General features: G+C 43.8%; 1 protein-coding gene and 1 pseudogene across 2 annotated transcripts; both read right to left on the bottom strand.

Annotated features, from left to right (window-relative positions):
- Nucleotides 1-1,270: 1,270 nt before the first annotated feature.
- Nucleotides 1,271-3,566, bottom strand: LOC115156293 (gamma-crystallin S-1-like; annotated as a pseudogene).
- A 5,335-nt stretch (nt 3,567-8,901) lies between these two features.
- LOC115155328 (uncharacterized protein C2orf80-like) lies at nt 8,902-17,345 on the bottom strand. 2 transcript variants are annotated; one of them, XM_029701896.1, is made up of 8 exons: nt 17,046-17,345; nt 16,844-16,925; nt 15,001-15,083; nt 14,013-14,103; nt 13,428-13,505; nt 10,193-10,280; nt 9,801-9,925; nt 8,902-9,513 (listed from the first exon to the last, which is right to left on the bottom strand). In XM_029701896.1, the coding sequence occupies exons 1-8, from the start codon at nt 17,084-17,086 to the stop codon at nt 9,466-9,468; spliced, it is 636 nt and encodes a 211-aa protein (XP_029557756.1). In that variant the 5' UTR covers nt 17,087-17,345; the 3' UTR covers nt 8,902-9,465. The 2 variants fall into 2 exon arrangements, with proteins under 2 accessions (XP_029557756.1, XP_029557757.1); XM_029701897.1 differs by lacking the exon at nt 14,013-14,103 and having other exon boundaries at nt 13,428-13,500.
- Nucleotides 17,346-17,926: the final 581 nt, after the last annotated feature.

The raw sequence follows: 17,926 nt of genomic DNA, 5'->3' as shown, positions 1-17,926 counted from the left end.
GACAACACACAATTAATCTTCTCCTTTCCCCCTTCTGATAACCAGGTGGCGAATCGCATCTCTGCATGTCTGGCAGACATATCAGTGTGGATGACGAATCACCACCTCAAGCTGAACCTCGGCAAGACGGAGCTGCTCTTCCTCCCGGGGAAGGACTGCCCGTTCCATGATCTCGCCATCACAGTTGACAAATCCATTGTGTCCTCCTCCCAGAGTGCTAAGAGCCTTGGCGTGACCCTGGACAACACCCTGTTGTTCTCCGCTAACATCAAGGCGGTGACCCGATCCTGTAGGTTCATGCTCTACAACATTCGCAGAGTACGACCCTGCCTCACACAGGAAGCGGCGCAGGTCCTAATCCAGGCACTTGTCATCTCCTGTCTGGATTACTGCAACTCGCTGTTGGCGGGGCTCCCTGCCTGTGCCATCAAACCCCTACAACTCATCCAGAACGCCGCAGCCCGTCTCGTGTTCAGCCTTCCCAAGTTCTCACACGTCACCCCGCTCCTCCGCACACTCCACTGGCTTCCAGTTGAAGCTCGCATCTGCTACAAGACCATGGTGCTTGCCTACGGAGCTGTGAGGGGAACGGCACCTCCGTACCTTCAGGCTCTGATCAGTCCCTACACACAAAGAACGGCACTGCGTTCATCCACCTCTGGCCTGCTCGCCTAGGCTAAACATATCTACACCCCTGGCCTCTAGTGGAAACAAGAAGGTCCTGATGTCCTGATGCCCATGAGGCCTAGTGGAAAAAGTCACATAGTAACTTGTTACATCAGAAAGCTCTCTATAAATACATTTACTGTGGATGTGCAACTCTGTGCAACAACCGATATAGATGACAAAGACGGAGTATGTTAATTCCATTAAGGAGGATAGACTGTTTTTATGTCATCTCAAAGTATCATTTGTTTATAATTCGTTGGCCATTAGACCGCTTAGAACACTTGAAGTTGTTTGTTTGGTTAACACTAAACAGTAAATGACATGAGCTAGAGCATGATAGATCCAGTACTGTATAATAGAGATTACACTTTGACTCCTGTCTGATCAATGCCAATACTGCAATAGCTTTATTGATCCCTCTAATCAGAGCGAGGATGTCAGGCATCGTGGTGCCAACCCTGTTGCTAACATCCATACTGGAGAGCAGGACTGCAATGCTCAGAGAGCAAGAACAAAACTTAAATCAATTGAGCACTGACACCATTTTATCCGTGTGTGAAACAAGGCATAAAATAGGCATTTCACAAGGACCCTTCCTTCTTTAGAGGTCTATGATGCGCCTGATGGAGCGGAGCTTGGAGCTAATGCCTCCCCAGTCACTGTATCTACGGTACTGGCCAGGCCTCAGGTAGTAGTGGTGTCCTCTATAGTTGGCCTGGTCGTACATCAAGCCAGTGGCCATCCATCACGTTGCAGGAGTTGAAGTCAGACATACTGAAACGGTCCATACAGTTGGGGCAGTCGTCGTCCAGCTCCATCATCTGGCCTCCCATGTCAGCGCGGTCGTACAGCCTCATCCTGAAGTTACCACGGTGCTGGAGGGGATCTGTTTTCTACATTCTTAACAAGCTTTATGAATCGTCAATACAAAAACGACTATTTAGATTCTCACATGTACGGAAACAAAATGCAAAATGTCAATGTGACTGATTTAAGGGATTGAAGATTGATTATGTAATTCATAAATTGTTTGATACTGATGATTAACCACTTAGGATCCCTTTCTACACCCTCGTAGATGGCCAGGTTAAATACTATGATCAAAACCTAGATTATGTGTAAATACTCTCAAATACACAATGATACAGTAAGTAGTTAATATGTGTTTTAGAAATTTTCTGAAGATATCAGTAGCCTTGAGAATAATATTTGACTGTTCCCTTACCATGGGGATCATGCGGCAGGACTTGACACAGTCGTTCATTCCCTTACCATGGGGATCATGCGGCAGGACTTGACACAGCCGTTCATTCCCTTACCATGGGGATCATGCGGCAGGACTTGACACAGCCGTTCATTCCCTTACCATGGGGATCATGCGGCAGGACTTGACACAGTCGTTCATTCCCTTACCATGGGGATCATGCGGCAGGACTTGACACAGTCGTTCATTCCCTTACCATGGGGATCATGCGGCAGGACTTGACACAGTCGTTCATTCCCTTACCATGGGGATCATGCGGCAGGACTTGACACAGCCGTTCATTCTCTTACCATGGGGATCATGCGGCAGGACTTGACACAGTCGTTCATTCCCTTACCATGGGGATCATGCGGCAGGACTTGACACAGTCGTTCATTCCCTTACCATGGGGATCATGCGGCAGGACTTGACACAGTCGTTCATTCCCTTACCATGGGGATCATGCGGCAGGACTTGACACAGTCGTTCATTCCCTTACCATGGGGATCATGCGGCAGGACTTGACACAGTCGTTCATTCCCTTACCATGGGGATCATGCGGCAGGACTTGACACAGTCGTTCATTCTCATCATACGCATGTAGTCGGAGTACTCTCCCTTCCTCAGGAAGTGCTGGGGTCCCATGAAGTTGGGGCGCTCGTAGATCATGAACATACCGCTCTCCACCCTGATGGACTAGCAGCGGTTGAACATGGAGTGAAGGTCGGCACAGTTACTAATGCACTCATGGTGACGGCCGCCGAAGTCCTTGTCCTTGTAGAAGATGTTCTGATGGAAGAACAGGAATGATTTTGAAGTAGCATTAAGAAGAAAATCTATGGAAAAACAAAGTAAAGATGTGATACAGGCGGCCTACAGATATACTGTTTGAGGAAATTACTCTAAATAAGAAAGTATACACCGAGAGTACAAAATAAAAACATTTTTTGTTTTAAAGTTCATTTCCTGCAATTCTACACATTTTGCTATAGGGTGGAGGCAAATGTTTGCAGTTTGTAATATGCTGACATGGGCTAATTGAGTGATTGCTAATACACAACCAAATTGCACCTGGTGTATTCTGTTATTCAAACTCTCAACAGTAAGTTGAGACCCCGACTGGGTTCTTAAAAAATATACAGTAAATATATTTTTGGGTGAAATTGGTCCGGGGGCATTTTGTGGCTTGCTTGTTTTGGTACCTATCAACACCCCTCATTATCACCATCTATGCACGCAACCACTCACTTAAACTACTGATTACTGACTACACACACCATTGTTAATTGTAAATAGTTTACTTTAGTTCATAAATATATTTTTGTTATTCCTTGATCTCATCGTTGTCTCCCTTTTTGTTGCGGGCTAACATGCCCACCTATCCCAGACATCAATCAGATGATACACCCATTCACTCTGTAGCTAAAAGATTCAATAATACTCAAATCTTTGACATGATTTGATCGATGTGTGAAGTATTACTCATGGGGTAGCAGTCTGGCAGGTTACCCAGGTAACACAGCCACACCTCAGAGACAAGTCTGGCAGGTTACCCAGGTAACACAGCCACACCTCAGAGACAAGTCTGGCAGGTTACCCAGGTAACACAGCCACACCTCAGAGACAGGTCTGGCAGGTTACCCAGGTAACACATCCAAATCAAATCAAATCAAATCAAATTTATTTATATAGCCCTTCGTACATCAGCTGAAATCTCAAAGTGCTGTACAGAAACTAAGCCTAAAACCCCAAACAGCAAGCAATGCATGTGAAAGAAGCACGGTGGCTGGGAAAAACTCCCTAGGAAAAACTCCTGAGAAAGGCCAAAAACCTAGGAAGAAACCTAGAGAGGAACCAGGCTATGAGGGGTGGCCAGTCCTCTTCTGGCTGTGCCGGGTGGATATTATAACAGAACATGGTCAAGATGTTAAAATGTTCGTAAATGACCAGCATGGTCAAATAATAATAATCATAGTAATTGTCGAGGGTGCAACAAGCACGTCCGGTGAACAGGTCAGGGTTCCGTAGCCGCAGGCAGAACAGTTGAAACTGGAGCAGCAGCATGGCCAGGTGGACTGGGGACAGCAAGGAGTCATCATGCCAGGTAGTCCTAGGGCTCAGGTCCTCCGAGAGAAAGAAAGAAAGAAAGAAAGAAAGAGAGAATTAGAGAGAGCATATTTACATTCACACAGGACACTGGATAAGACAAGAGAATACTCCAGATGTAACAGACTGACCCTAGCCCCCCGACACATAAACTACTGCAGCATAAATACTGGAGGCTGAGACAGGAGGGATCAGAAGACACTGTGGCCCCATCCGATGATACCCCCGGACAGGGCCAAACAGGCAGGATATAACCCCACCCACTTTGCCAAAGCACAGCCCCCACACCACTAGAGGGATATCTACAACCACCAACTTACAGTCCGAAGACAAGGCCGAGTATAGCCCACAAAGATGTCCGCCAAGGCACAACCCAAGGGGGGGGCGCCAACCCAGACAGGAAGACCACGTCAGTGGCTCAACCTACTCAAGTGACGCACCCCTCCCATGGACGGCATGGAAGAACACCAGTAAGTCAGTGACTCAGCCCCTGTAAAAGGGTTAGAGGCAGAGAATCCCAGTGGGAAGAGGGGAACCGACAAGGCAGAGACAGCAAGGGCGGTTCGTTGCTCCAGCCTTTCCGTTCACCTTCACACTCCTGGGCCAGACTATACTTAATCATAGGACCTACTGAAGAGATAAGTCTTCAGTAAAGACTTAAAGGTTGAGACTGAGTCTGCGTCTCTCACATGGGTAGGCAGACCATTCCATAAAAATGGAGCTCTATAGGAGAAAGCCCTACCTCCAGCCGTTTGCTTAGAAATTCTAGGGACAATTAGGAGGCCTGCGTCTTGTGACCGTAGCGTACGTGTAGGTATGTACGGCAGGACCAAATCGGAAAGATAGGTAGGAGCAAGCCCATGTAATGCTTTGTAGGTTAGCAGTAAAACCTTGAAATCAGCCCTTGCCTTAACAGGAAGCCAGTGTAGGGAAGCTAGCACTGGAGTAATATGATAAAATTTTTTGGTTCTAGTCAGGATTCTAGCAGCCGTATTTAGCACTAACTGAAGTTTGTTTAGTGCTTTATCCGGGTAGCCGGAAAGTAGAGCATTGCAGTAGTCGAGCCTAGAAGTAACAAAAGCATGGATTAATTTTTCTGCGTCATTTTTGGACAGAAAGTTTCTGATTTTTGCAATGTTACGTAGATGGAAAAAAGCTGTCCTTGAAGCAGTCTTGATATGTTCTTCAAAAGAGAGATCAGGGTCCAGAGTAACGCCGAGGTCCTTCACAGTTTTATTTGAGACGACTGTACAACCATCCAGATTAATTGTCAGATTCAACAGAAGATCTCTTTGTTTCTTGGGACCTAGGACAAGCATCTCTGTTTTGTCCGAGTTTAAAAGTAGAAAATTTGCAGCCATCCACTTCCTTATGTCTGAAACACAGGCTTCTAGCGAGGGCAATTTTGGGGCTTCACCATGTTTCATTGAAATGTACAGCTGTGTGTCGTCCGCATAGCAGTGAAATTTAACATTATGTTTTCGAATGACATCCCCAAGAGGTAAAATATATAGTGAAAACAATAGTGGTCCTAGAACGGAACCTTGAGGAACACCGAAATTTACAATTGATTTGTCAGAGGACGAACCATTCACAGAGACAAACTGATATCTTTCCGACAGATAAGATCTAAACCAGGCCAGAACTTGTCCATGTAGACCAATTTGGGTTTCCAATCTCTCCAAAAGAATGTGGTGATCGATGGTATCAAAAGCGGCACTAAGATCTACCTTGTCCCGGACCTGCTGTTTTGGACTCTCTCTCTACCGCACCTGCTGTCTCTAACTCTGAATGATCGACTATGAAAAGCCAACTGACATTTACTCCTGAGGTGCTGACCTGTTGCACCCTCTACAACCACTGTGATTATTATTATTATCTGACCCTGTTGGTCATCTATGAACGTTTGAACATCTTGGCCATGTTCTGTTATAATCTCCACCCGGCACAGCCAGAAGAGGACTGGCCACCCCTCAGAGCCTGGTTCCTCTTTAGGTTTCTTCCTAGGTTCCGGCCTTTCTAGGGAGTTTTTCCTAGCCACAGTGCTTCTACATTTGCATTGCTTGCTGTTTGGGGTTTTAGGTTAGGTTTCTGTACAGCACTTTGTGACATCGGCTGATGTTAAAAGGGCTTTATAAATACATTTGATTGATTGATTGATTGATTGATTGATTGATTGAATGATTGATTGATTGATTGATGTGCTGGAGACAATAAAAGGCCACTCTAAAATGTGCAGTTTTGTCACACAACACAATGCCACAGATGTGTCAAGTTTTGAGGTAGGATGCAATTGGCATGCTGGCTGCAGGAATGTCCACCAGTGCTGTTGCCAGATAACTGATTGATAATTTCTCTACCATAAGCTGCCTCCAATGTCATTTTGGAGAATTTGGCAGTAAGTACAACCAGCCTCACTACTGCAGTCCACGTGTAACCACGCCAGCCCATGACCTCCATATTTGGCTTCTTCACCTGAGACCAGCCACCCGGACAGCTGATGAAACAGGACTATTTATGTCTGTAATAAACCCCTTTTGTTGGGAAAAACTCATTGGCTGGGCCTGGCTCCCAAGAAGGTGGTTCTGGCTCCCAAGTGGGTTGACCTATGCCCTCCAAGGCCCACCCATGGCTGCGACCCTACCCAGTCATGTGAAATCCATAGATTAGGGCCTAATGAATTTATTTCAATTGATAGATTTCCTTATATGAACTGTGTCGTGACGTTGTATTAGTTAATGTGACGACTGTTGCTCATCGAATGATTAACGGTTTATAATTGCGTGATTAAATGAATTAAGCAATGAATCAAGCAATTATTAACTCATTAACCTGGGGCACCATGGGAACATTATTTTGATTGAGTTTCTATTTCCCAAATTAACTCAAAGGATATCAGAATATCGATTTTACAACAGTCGCTAAATTAATCAACCTCTTGTCTCATGTCTGAACGTCGCATAATCCGGGAATCTGCACGAACTCGGGCTACACCAATGAGTTTACCACACCAATCTTAGTTGATAATTTATTTACTAGCAAGCTAAAATGATGATAAAAATACACATACACAAAACACAGTCTAGCTATTGATTAGGACTTAGTATAACGGGCCAACACACTATGGCACGTGTTACCCAAAATGGGGATTTAAAAGAGGGAGAAACAAAGAAAGTACACGAGAGAAATATACATTTCGGTTAATTTGTCAGCCATGCTTATTTAAACCTAGCCTTGCCCCGAACTGCCACTCTTATAGGTCAGAATATAATGATGTAATTACGTGTTGGTGGTCTCAGGTGGGAAGCTCCGCATGGGTCGTTTAGGCTTCTCAATGACGCACTTCTCCGGCGCAACTCTCTGGTTGTCCTCACGATGTCAGTGTCCTTCTTGGCTTAGTGGTCTGATCCCTCGCGGTCTTCTGAGGACAGACAGCTCTGTAGCTCACAGCTCACAGCTTCGGACTCGAACGGTGTAGATACCACGATTCAATGGAGAGTGGAGGCTGGGTGGTTCGGCTTGAATTCACCCGCTTAGACACAGCTACTCGTCCGTAGCTCGTGTAGAAAAAGATTTCTTTGTTTTCAACCTTGTGTTTCGTTTTGGGGTTCGTTGACTTTGTTAGACCTTCGCTGCAGCTTGGGGTCAATTAGTCTCCTATGTTAATTCTTCACTCTCCTGTCTTATACCCTCGGGTCAGAAGTGGGCGTAGCCGCCTTTAGGGCAATTCTCTGGGCGGACCAAGTTAAGGGGCAAGGCCTAGATTTGGACTAAAATCCTATTTTAGACACTACCTTCACATCTCATCTTTACCAAAACATTCTCTTTGATTTGGATATTTTCCACACAACGTACAATGTATAAACATCAGGCATATACTGGGAAAACTCTTAAAGGTACAATGTTTTCATAATAACGTCATCTCTTAACCTTTAATAACAACACAAAAGTTACATACGTTTTCATATTCCACCTCTCGTCATGACCACCATTGTGGCTGACGGAAACCATTGTTCCAAAGTCCCTTTATTGCATGTTTAATGTTCTGAGGCCAGTTCTCCATTGTGAGGACAAAGGAATTTCTCTGTGGCCTAAGGTTTATTATGGGCGTGAGGTGTCATAAAACCCCCACATCTTCAGACCCCTAGATCTCTCCTCCTCTGTTGGGGGTTTGGGAGATAATATGTAGGGTGGTGGTCTCCTGTACCCTGACCTGATCAGGACAGTCATGACAACTGTAACTCAGTAAAATCGTTGAAATTGTTGCATGTTGCATTTATATTTTCAGTATATGTCCAATCAGAGCGACTGTACACTTTCATCCACTAATCTGCCAAAACTGGATCAATGTTTACCACACAGAAAGTTTGAAGTCATCACAAAGGCAAAGCAACCAGGTGTCAGGCTAACCATCTGGTGATAGAGGGGGTAAGAGATGGGCACATGTAGTCGGGGTTAAAGTGGGATAACCCTAACCTTAGCTTCATGTCCACACCCCAGCTCAAACCTCACCCTAGCCATAACTTCAACCCTAACCCTAGCTTCATGTCCATGCCCCGGCCTAACCCTAACCTTAGCTTCATGTCCACACCCCGACTCAAACCTCACCCTAGCCACACCTTCAACCCTAACCCTAGCTTCATGTCCACACCCCAGCTCAAACCTCACCCTAGCCATAACTTCAACCCTAACCCTATCTTCATGTCCACGTCCCGGCTTAACCCTAACCCTAGCTTCATGTCCACACCCCGGCTTAACCCTAACCCTAGCTTCATGTCCACACCCCGGCTTAACCCTAACCCTAGCTTCATGTCCACACCCCGGCACCTGTTCCACCATCCCATACCGCCATATTCACATAATTAACACTTTAACACAGGACATATGCCTGCTTTCCACATAGGCAATACATGTTTATTTGTTACAGAGAGTGTACAGTAATTGTACAGTAATGTATATGGTGTAGTGAAACATTTGATTCCTTACAGATGGGTAAAACCAAATATGGAGGAAACCACTAGTGATGTGATAACACACTGGAGGGTTGATACTTAGAGGAAACCACTAGTGATATGATAACACACTGGAGGGTTGATAACCACTAGAGATATGATAACACACTGGAGGGTTGATAACCACTAGTGATATGATATCACACTGGAGGGTTGATACTTAGAGGAAACCACTAGTGATATGATAACACACTGGAGGGTTGATAACCACTAGAGATATGATAACACACTGGAGGGTTGATAACCACTAGTGATATGATATCACACTGGAGGGTTGATACTTAGAGGAAACCACTAGTGATGTGATAACACACTGGAGGGTTGATACTTAGAGGAAACCACTAGTGATATGATAACACACTGGAGGGTTGATACCCTGTAATAACAGTATAATAACGCAGGATAGGAATGTCCTTAATTATGTAGAGATTCTTGTTATCCTTCATAATGCTCTGTTTGTTCCTTTAAGGACTCACCACTAACCTGTGCAGGGGACAGAAAACATGGACAGTAAACAGGAGTTCCAGTTCAAAACACAAGGTGGCATTAGAGTCCCTTCCAACAATATTTTTCAACTTGATAACAAGGTTGGAATGTTTGTTGAAATGGTCAAATTCACTACTGCTTTACATGTAAAGTCTTCTCAGAGCCAGAAAGGGTTAAACAGAAGCTTTGTGGGCTGAAATGGCATGCATGGGTACATGCTTATGTCACCAATGATTTATATAAACAATATGTGAACATAATATTTGTCTATGAGTGCCACTCACACTGAGGAAGGTGTTAGATGTGGATGAGGAGGAGGAGGAGGAGGAGGACTGCACCAAGGCCCTCTGTACAGCAGGGGCAGCACCTCCTTTACCCTGCACAGACAGCCACCACTTCAACTTCTGGGCTGAAAGAGAACATTCAAAGAGGAGTTACAGGTCAGGGTCTGGGTTCTTACATAATTTGTTTTATAGCCTACTGTAAACACAAGTAAGGAATGGACAGTCTGACGTGAGAGAGGTAGAGGGAGACTGGCATAGTTCAGATGTGTTAACGAATAGTAGTGTTCGATGAACACACGCACGCACGCACGCACGCACGCACGCACGCACGCACACACACACACACACACACACACACACACACACACACACAAAGACACACACAGACATACTATGCTTCCTGGAGTGGTCCACGGCCTTGAACGAGCCCAGCATTGCAAACGGGTGGTAGGACAAGGTAAAGGGATGAACGATGGTGCTCTGTGGGAACAGACAAAGTCTTAAAGCCTTAATAGAAAAATCTATCTGATAGCTGATTGTCTTATAATTCAGTGATTCATACAGTGTGTACATACACAGTAGCACTGCATGACACCAGTGCAGCACAGATCATTACAGACCAGATAACACTGCACTGAGGCTGATGGCCTACTAACTACATGTTCAGTCAACATTTTAAACCCTTTATACTCCGTTCCCACACAGATATGTCTAGGCTGTAGGACTAGGCTACATGTAAAATGTCTAGGCTGTAGGATTAGGCTACATGTCTAGGCTGTAGGATTAGGCTACATGTCTAGGCTGTAGGATTAAGCTATATGTCTAGGTTGTAGGATTAGGCTACATGTCTAGGCTGTAGGATTAGGCTACATGTCTAGGCTGTAGGATTAGGCTACATGTCTAGGCTGTAGGATTAGGCTACAAGTCTAGGCTGTAGGATTAGGATACATGTCTATGTTGTAGGGATTAGGCTACATGTCTAGGCTGTAGGATTAAGCTACATGTCTAGGCTGTAGGATTAGGATACATGTCTAGGTTGTAGGGATTAGGCTACATGTCTAGGCTGTAGGATTAGGCTACATGTCTAGGCTGTAGGATTAGGATACATGTCTAGGTTGTAGGGATTAGGCTACATGTCTAGGCTGTAGGATTAAGCTACATGTCTAGGCTGTAGGATTAGGATACATGTCTAGGTTGTAGGGATTAGGCTACATGTCTAGGCTATAGGATTAAGCTATATGTCTAGGTTGTAGGATTAGGCTACATGTCTAGGCTGTAGGATTAGGCTACATGTCTAGGCTGTAGGATTAGGCTACATGTCTAGGCTGTAGGATTAGGCTACATGTCTAGGCTGTAGGATTAGGCTACATGTCTAGGCTGTAGGGATTAGGCTACATGTCTAGGCTGTAGGATTAAGCTACATGTCTAGGCTGTAGGATTAGGATACATGTCTAGGTTGTAGGGATTAGGCTACATGTCTAGGCTGTAGGATTAAGCTACATGTCTAGGCTGTAGGATTAGGATACATGTCTAGGTTGTAGGGATTAGGCTACATGTCTAGGCTGTAGGATTAAGCTACATGTCTAGGCTGTAGGATTAAACTATGTGTCTAGGCTGTAGGATTAGGCTACATTGGGAATATACTATATCTAGGCTGTAGGATTAAGCTATGCATCTAGGCTGTAGGATTGGGCTACATGTCTAGGCTGTAGGGATTAGGCGATATGTCTAGGCTGTAGGACTAGGCTACATGTCTAGGCTGTAGGATTAGGATACATGTCAAGGATGTAGGATTAGGATACATGTCAAGGCTGTAGGATTAGGATACATGTCTAGGCTATAGGATTAAGCTATATGTCTAGGCTGTAGGATTAGACTACATTGGGAATAGACTATATCTAGGCTGTAGGATTAAGCTATATGTCTAGGCTGTAGGATTAGGCTACATTGGGAATAGACTATATCTAGGCTGTAGGATTAAGCTATGCGTCTAGGCTGTAGGATTAGGCTACATGTCTAGGCTGTAGGGATTATTAGGCTATACATAGAGTGTACAAAACATTAACAACACCTCCTCTTTTCATGACATAGACTGACCAGGTGATAGCTATGATCCCTTATTGATGTCACTTGTTAAATCCATGTCAAACAGTGTAGATGAAGGGGAGGAGACAGGTAAAAAAAAGAAAATTGAAGACTTGAGACAAGTTTAGGCTGTAGGTTTAGGCTATAGCATTTGGCTATACTAGGGTATAAAATTAGGCTATACAAGGCTGTAAAATTAGGCTATACAAGGCTGTAAGATTAGGCTATACAAGGCTGTAAGATTAGGCTATACAAAGCTGTAAAATTAGGCTATACAAGGCTGTAAAATTAGGCTATACAAGGCTGTAAGATTAGGCTATACAGGGCTGTAAGATTAGGCTATACAAGGCTGTAAGATTAGGCTATACTAGGCTGTAAAATTAGGCTATACAAGGCTGTAAAATTAGGCTATACAAGGCTGTAAGATTAGGCTATACAGGGCTGTAAGATTAGGCTATACAAGGCTGTAAGATTAGGCTATACTAGGCTGTAAAATTAGGCTATACAAGGCTGTAAAATTAGGCTATACAAGGCTGTAAGTTTAGGCTATACTAGGCTGTAAAATTAGGCTATACAAGGCTGTAAAATTAGGCTATACTAGGCTGTAAGATTAGGCTATACTAGGCTGTAAGATTAGGTTATACTAGGCTATAAGATTAGGCGATAAGATTAGGCTATACAAGGCTGTAAGATTAGGAAATACTAGGCTATAAGATTAGGCTATACTAGGCTGTAAGATTAGGCTATACTAGGCTATAAGATTAGGCTATACTAGGCTGTAAAATTAGGCTATACTAGGCTATGAGATTAGGCTATACAAGGCTGTAAAATTAGGCTATACTAGGCTGTAAAATTAGGATATACTAGGCTGTAAAATTATAAGATTAGGCTGTAAAATTAGGCTATAAAATTAGGCTATACAAGGCTGTAAAAGTAGGATATACTAGGCTGTAAGATTAGGCTATACTAGGCTATAACATTAGGCTATACTACGCTGTAAGATTAGGCTATACTAGGCTTTAAGATTAGGCAATACTAGGCTATAAAATTAGGCTATACTAGGCTATACTAGGCTATACGATTAGGCTATACAAGGCTGTAAAATTAGGCTATACTAGGCTGTAAGATTAGGCTATACAAGGCTATAAGATTAGGCTATACTAGGCTGTAAGATTAGGCTATACTAGGCTATAACATTAGGCTATACTAGGCTGTAAGATTAGGCTATACTAGGCTATACAATTAGGCTATACTAGGCTATAACATTAGGCTATACTAGGCTATTTAGGCTATGCTAGGATTAGGCTACATGTCTAGGCTGTAGGATTAGACTATACTAGGAGTAGGCAATACTAAGAATAGGCTCTACTATGAGTAGGCTATACTAGAAGTAGTATATACTAGGAGTAGGCTCTACTAGGAGTAGGCTCTACTAGGAGTAGGCTAGTCTAGGAGTAGGCTCTACTATGAGTAGGCTAGTCTAGGAGTAGGCTAGTCTAACACTAGGAGAGAGAAATGTCCAGCATTCTTAACTCAGTCTACCTTGGAATGCTGGTGGAGGTAAGCGGCAGATGGTTTGGTGCTGTAGAGGGCTAGAATGTCTTCTACAGGCAAGCTATTCTGGATCAGAGAGGACAGCAGAACAGAGGTTAGAGCAGAGGGGGAATATAGTTAGTAACAGTTAAATCACGGTAGTCATAAAGGGCCAGTTACATTGTCAACCCAGGGGAAAGGTCATGGACTAGGTAATGCTGCCCAGTTTGAAATATAAAGTATATACTGTTGCACCTGACTTGGGTCAAAGTTTAGCCGCAGAGGAGCAAGGCTATGGAGACTGGTGATTCATTGTGTAGTTACAAGGGAGGAGGTTAACCTAAAGCTCATATTAAATACAACAACCATCAGATTCAGTTCCAACAGCCCCAGAAGCACTTTAAGGGTCATTGACACTATGGACTGAGCCGTGGTAGTAGACTCCCCAACTCTGCCAAACGCCTCTTTGGAAAATGGTAATTCGTACTTTAAGTAACAAGGGAAAGGTCTAAGGGTTGTTGACACAACAGACTGAACCGTGTTAGACTCCCAAGCCCCTGGCATACTGTCTTCCTCAGTTCCCTGGCTACTCACCAGGATCATCCCAGCAAAGGAAGAGAGGATCATTGCTTCTCTTTCAAGAAGGTTGGGGTACTGCACATTATACCCTGGGCTACCCACTCCACTACAGGGAACAACAAAGTCAAACAAGGTTTTATTTATAAAACCATTTTTACATCATCAGTTGTCATAAAGTGATTTACAGTAACATGGCAAGCTAAACCAATATATTAGGTAAAGAGGTCAGCAGAACTCTTCAGGTCTCTGACAAGGTTACTCAACACAGGTGTGGTTCACAGAACCAGCTCCATTTACACAAGGTCTCATACAAGGTTACTCAACACAGGTGTGGTTCACAGAACCAGCTCCATTTACACAAGGTCTCAGACAAGGTTACTCAACACAGGTGTGGTTCACAGAACCAGCTCCATTTACACAAGGTCTCAGACAAGGTTACTCAACACAGGTGTGGTTCACAGAACCAGCTCCATTTACACAAGGTCTCAGACAAGGTTACTCAACACAGGTGTGGTTCACAGAACCAGCTCCATTTACACAAGGTCTCAGACAAGGTTACTCAACACAGGTGTGGTTCACAGAACCAGCTCCATTTACACAAGGTCTCAGACAAGGTTACTCAACACAGGTGTGGTTCACAAAACCAGCTCCATTTACACAAGGTCTCAGACAAGGTTACTCAACACAGGTGTGGTTCACAGAACCAGCTCCATTTACACAAGGTCTCAGACAAGGTTACTCAACACAGGTGTGGTTCACAGAACCAGCTCCATTTACACAAGGTCTCAGACAAGGTTACTCAACACAGGTGTGGTTCACAGAACCAGCTCCATTTACACAAGATCTCAGACAAGGTTACTCAACACAGGTGTGGTTCACAGAACCAGCTCCATTTACACAAGGTCTCAGACAAGGTTACTCAAGACATGACACGAGACATGACAGTTTTGACATAATTAAGTGTTGTTGTGTTTAGAAGTCATTGTTTCATCAATGTACTTACACGACGTCTCTGTCTATCACATCATGCCCTTCCCCTTTCTCCAGCCACCAAAGCGCAACACTTATGGCCAAGTCATAATGAGCCTGAAAGCACACAGACACAAAGCACAAAGCTCCTAACAATGTTGAAATAATCATATAAACACAACCAGTGGACAGTTAACTGTATAAAACATCACAAATGAAATATGCACTGGGGGTTTGTACAGACAGTGGTAAGTCAAATTCAAAGACCTTCAAGTACTTTTTCAAGGACCATCCATTTGTAATAGTTAATATTATGCAATTGTTTCTTGTTACCACCAGCTGGCAGTATATCGCCACAACCTCATAAAAAAAGAAAAACTAACTCAGTAGGCATCACTACCTGACAAGTTCTCAATATTACGTTGCTACATACATGAGTGGTAAATCAGTACTTCTGATGTTGTAATTTGAGTAGTGATAAGCAGAGTTTGGGGTCATGCCTACTGGTGAACACACATGCCTATTCGCATTACTACACAATTCCAGCTTAATTGCTGTTTTTACTGGGCATTTGGAGAATCTACTACTACAAAAAACCGTCTCGCTTCAGGCCAGGGGAAGGGTGGGATGTGTGAACCGCAGGAGCACGGCTGACGCTTGATAAAGCAGAATATCGCGGGCGCCCGGTGGAGGAGTGGATTGGTAAAAATGCTCTGGAGGATGTTGCAGAAAAAAGGTCACAATGTAGAAGTGGAGCCAGTGCAGGATGCAGCGTTGTGTCTTTCCTCCTCCGTATGGCTCTTTGAGGCCGATTCACCCATGCTCGCAATGTCAAAGTCTGACGCATTTTTTTGCACCTTACCCGGTGTGGGTTGGTTGGGTCCAGTGATGTAGTGGTGAAAAGGTGGGTAAACTACACTGAACAAAAATATAAAACGCAACATGTAAAGTGTTGGTGCTATGTTTCATGAGCTGAAATAAAATATCCAAGAAATGTTCCAAAAGCACAAAAGGCATAATTGAATATACATTTGCCCAACATTTTAGCTATCGATTTGATGTTTTGCGGGCCTAATCAGTCAGTTCTGTACCTGCCTGGCAGTGGATGGAATGTGGCCTAATCAGTCAGTTATGTACCTGCCTGGCAGTGGATGGAATGCGGGCCTAATCAGTCAGTTCTGTACCTGCCTGGCAGTGGATGGAATGCGGGCCTAATCAGTCAGTTATGTACCTGCCTGGCAGTGGATGGAATGCGGGCCTAATCAGTCAGTTCTGTACCTGCCTGGCAGTGGATGGAATGCGGGCCTAATCAGTCAGTTATGTACCTGCCTGGCAGTGGATGGAATGCGGGCCTAATCAGTCAGTTATGTACCTGCCTGGCAGTGGATGGAATGCGGGCCTAATCAGTCAGTTCTGTACCTGCCTGGCAGTGGATGGAATGAGCGAGCTCGCCTGGCAACAACAGCGCGAAACAAGTGATGGAAATAAATTTGGTAGTCTGGCTGGAAATTAATTCGCAAGACCAATACATTTTTCTAATATTTTTCATAAACATATTTGCTCATTATCTGTTCTCCTCTCATTTCAATTCAAGTACTTTTCAACTACCGACTTGAGAAAATGTCTGATTTTCAGTGCCAAATTCAAGTACTTGGAAGTACCTTGTGCAGACCCTGTGCAGCACTCCAGGAGCTTTAGTACAGAAAATTAGTAACACATATGAATTGCAAAAAATAAAACAATTAAATGGGGACCGCTTTTGCCTAATGCGCACCACTTTTAAAATGACTGGTTGAAATTATACAAAAGTTGTAGAGTGCATCTTTAACCGCTGGATTGGGATGGTACACCCCAGAACAATGTGTTGAGACTCTTACCAGGTCATCCAGCATGGTAGTGGATCCCTTCCCCTTGGGGTCAAAGCCATTCTCTCTCAGTTTCTGACCAATGTAATCCCCCCTGTTCAAAACATAAAACTCTTAGGCTCCTGAGGAGAAAAAAAAGCCATTTCATTTCCTCAACCCATACTATGTCATTGCTCTACATCTATAATTGCATCATCCACAGAAAGCAACTCACAGAAGGGCCTTCATGTCTCTTCTCAGTCGCATTGTCTCCATTTCTCTGAGGTAGCGCTAATCATGCACATGAAGAGGGATAAGTCCTTGGCGGTCCACTAGCCTACACAAAACTAGGTTTGGAAATACAATGTAAAGGTGCTCAATAGAAAAGGGTAGCCTGGTCACAGATCTGTTTGTGCCGTCTTGTGTTTCAATGACCATAGGAGTTGGCATGACAACACAAACAGATCTTTGGGACCAGGGTAGGAAAAAGGAGGAAGTTGCATTCTAGATAAAAAATATAAAATAAAAAAAAAGATAAAGGATCTGTATGGAGAGAAATGAACAGGTAATGATAAAGCATGATAGTGCAAGTCTATTTGCTTAATTACCTCAACTGGGGTTAATTTGCCACAGTAAGACATAGTGCATGCTGCAGGGCAGTCTTGAACCCGACACCTCTCTGGCCCCACACAGAGGCCAGGGAATGTGACAAGCCAGCAGAACACACATTTGGTCATCCAAGTTTTTTATTAAAGCAGCCTAATCACAGAAGGTGTTTGTAAAATGGTGAACTGCTAAAGCAAGGCAACAGCAAGGTGATTATACTGTAAGTAGGACTAGACTTATTTTGCAAATGCTTTGGCCTCGCAACCTTTTTCCACGACTCATCTCCAAAATGAGATGTTGACCTAAGTAGGTCACCGTTGATTTACGTAATGTTTTATGTAGCCTGTGCCTGGTAAAATAGGATCTTATTCAAATCTGAATGATATGATCAAATTGGCGTTCTAAGCAACGCATTCAATCCACATTTGTTACAAAGAAAGACGTTAATTGTAAAGCAATCGGTACTCACCACACACATACAAAATTCTGGATTCTTGGCAATGGATACAC

This window comes from Salmo trutta, chromosome 20 (assembly GCF_901001165.1).
Source record: "Salmo trutta chromosome 20, fSalTru1.1, whole genome shotgun sequence".
Lineage (NCBI taxonomy): Eukaryota > Metazoa > Chordata > Actinopteri > Salmoniformes > Salmonidae > Salmo > Salmo trutta.
The sequence above is the reverse complement of the archived record's forward strand: the minus strand, read 5'-3'. Positions and strand labels throughout refer to the sequence as shown.

Coding starts and splice junctions, on each gene's coding strand:
- LOC115155328 (XM_029701896.1), bottom strand. CDS start 17,086: ATGGAGACAATGCGACTGAGAAGAGACATGAAGGCCCTTCT. Junction 16,926..17,045: donor AGAGACATGAAGGCCCTTCT/GTGAGTTGCTTT, acceptor TGTTTTGAACAG/GGGGGATTACATTGGTCAGA. Junction 10,281..13,427: donor ACCTCCACCAGCATTCCAAG/GTAGACTGAGTT, acceptor CTGTTCCCACAG/AGCACCATCGTTCATCCCTT.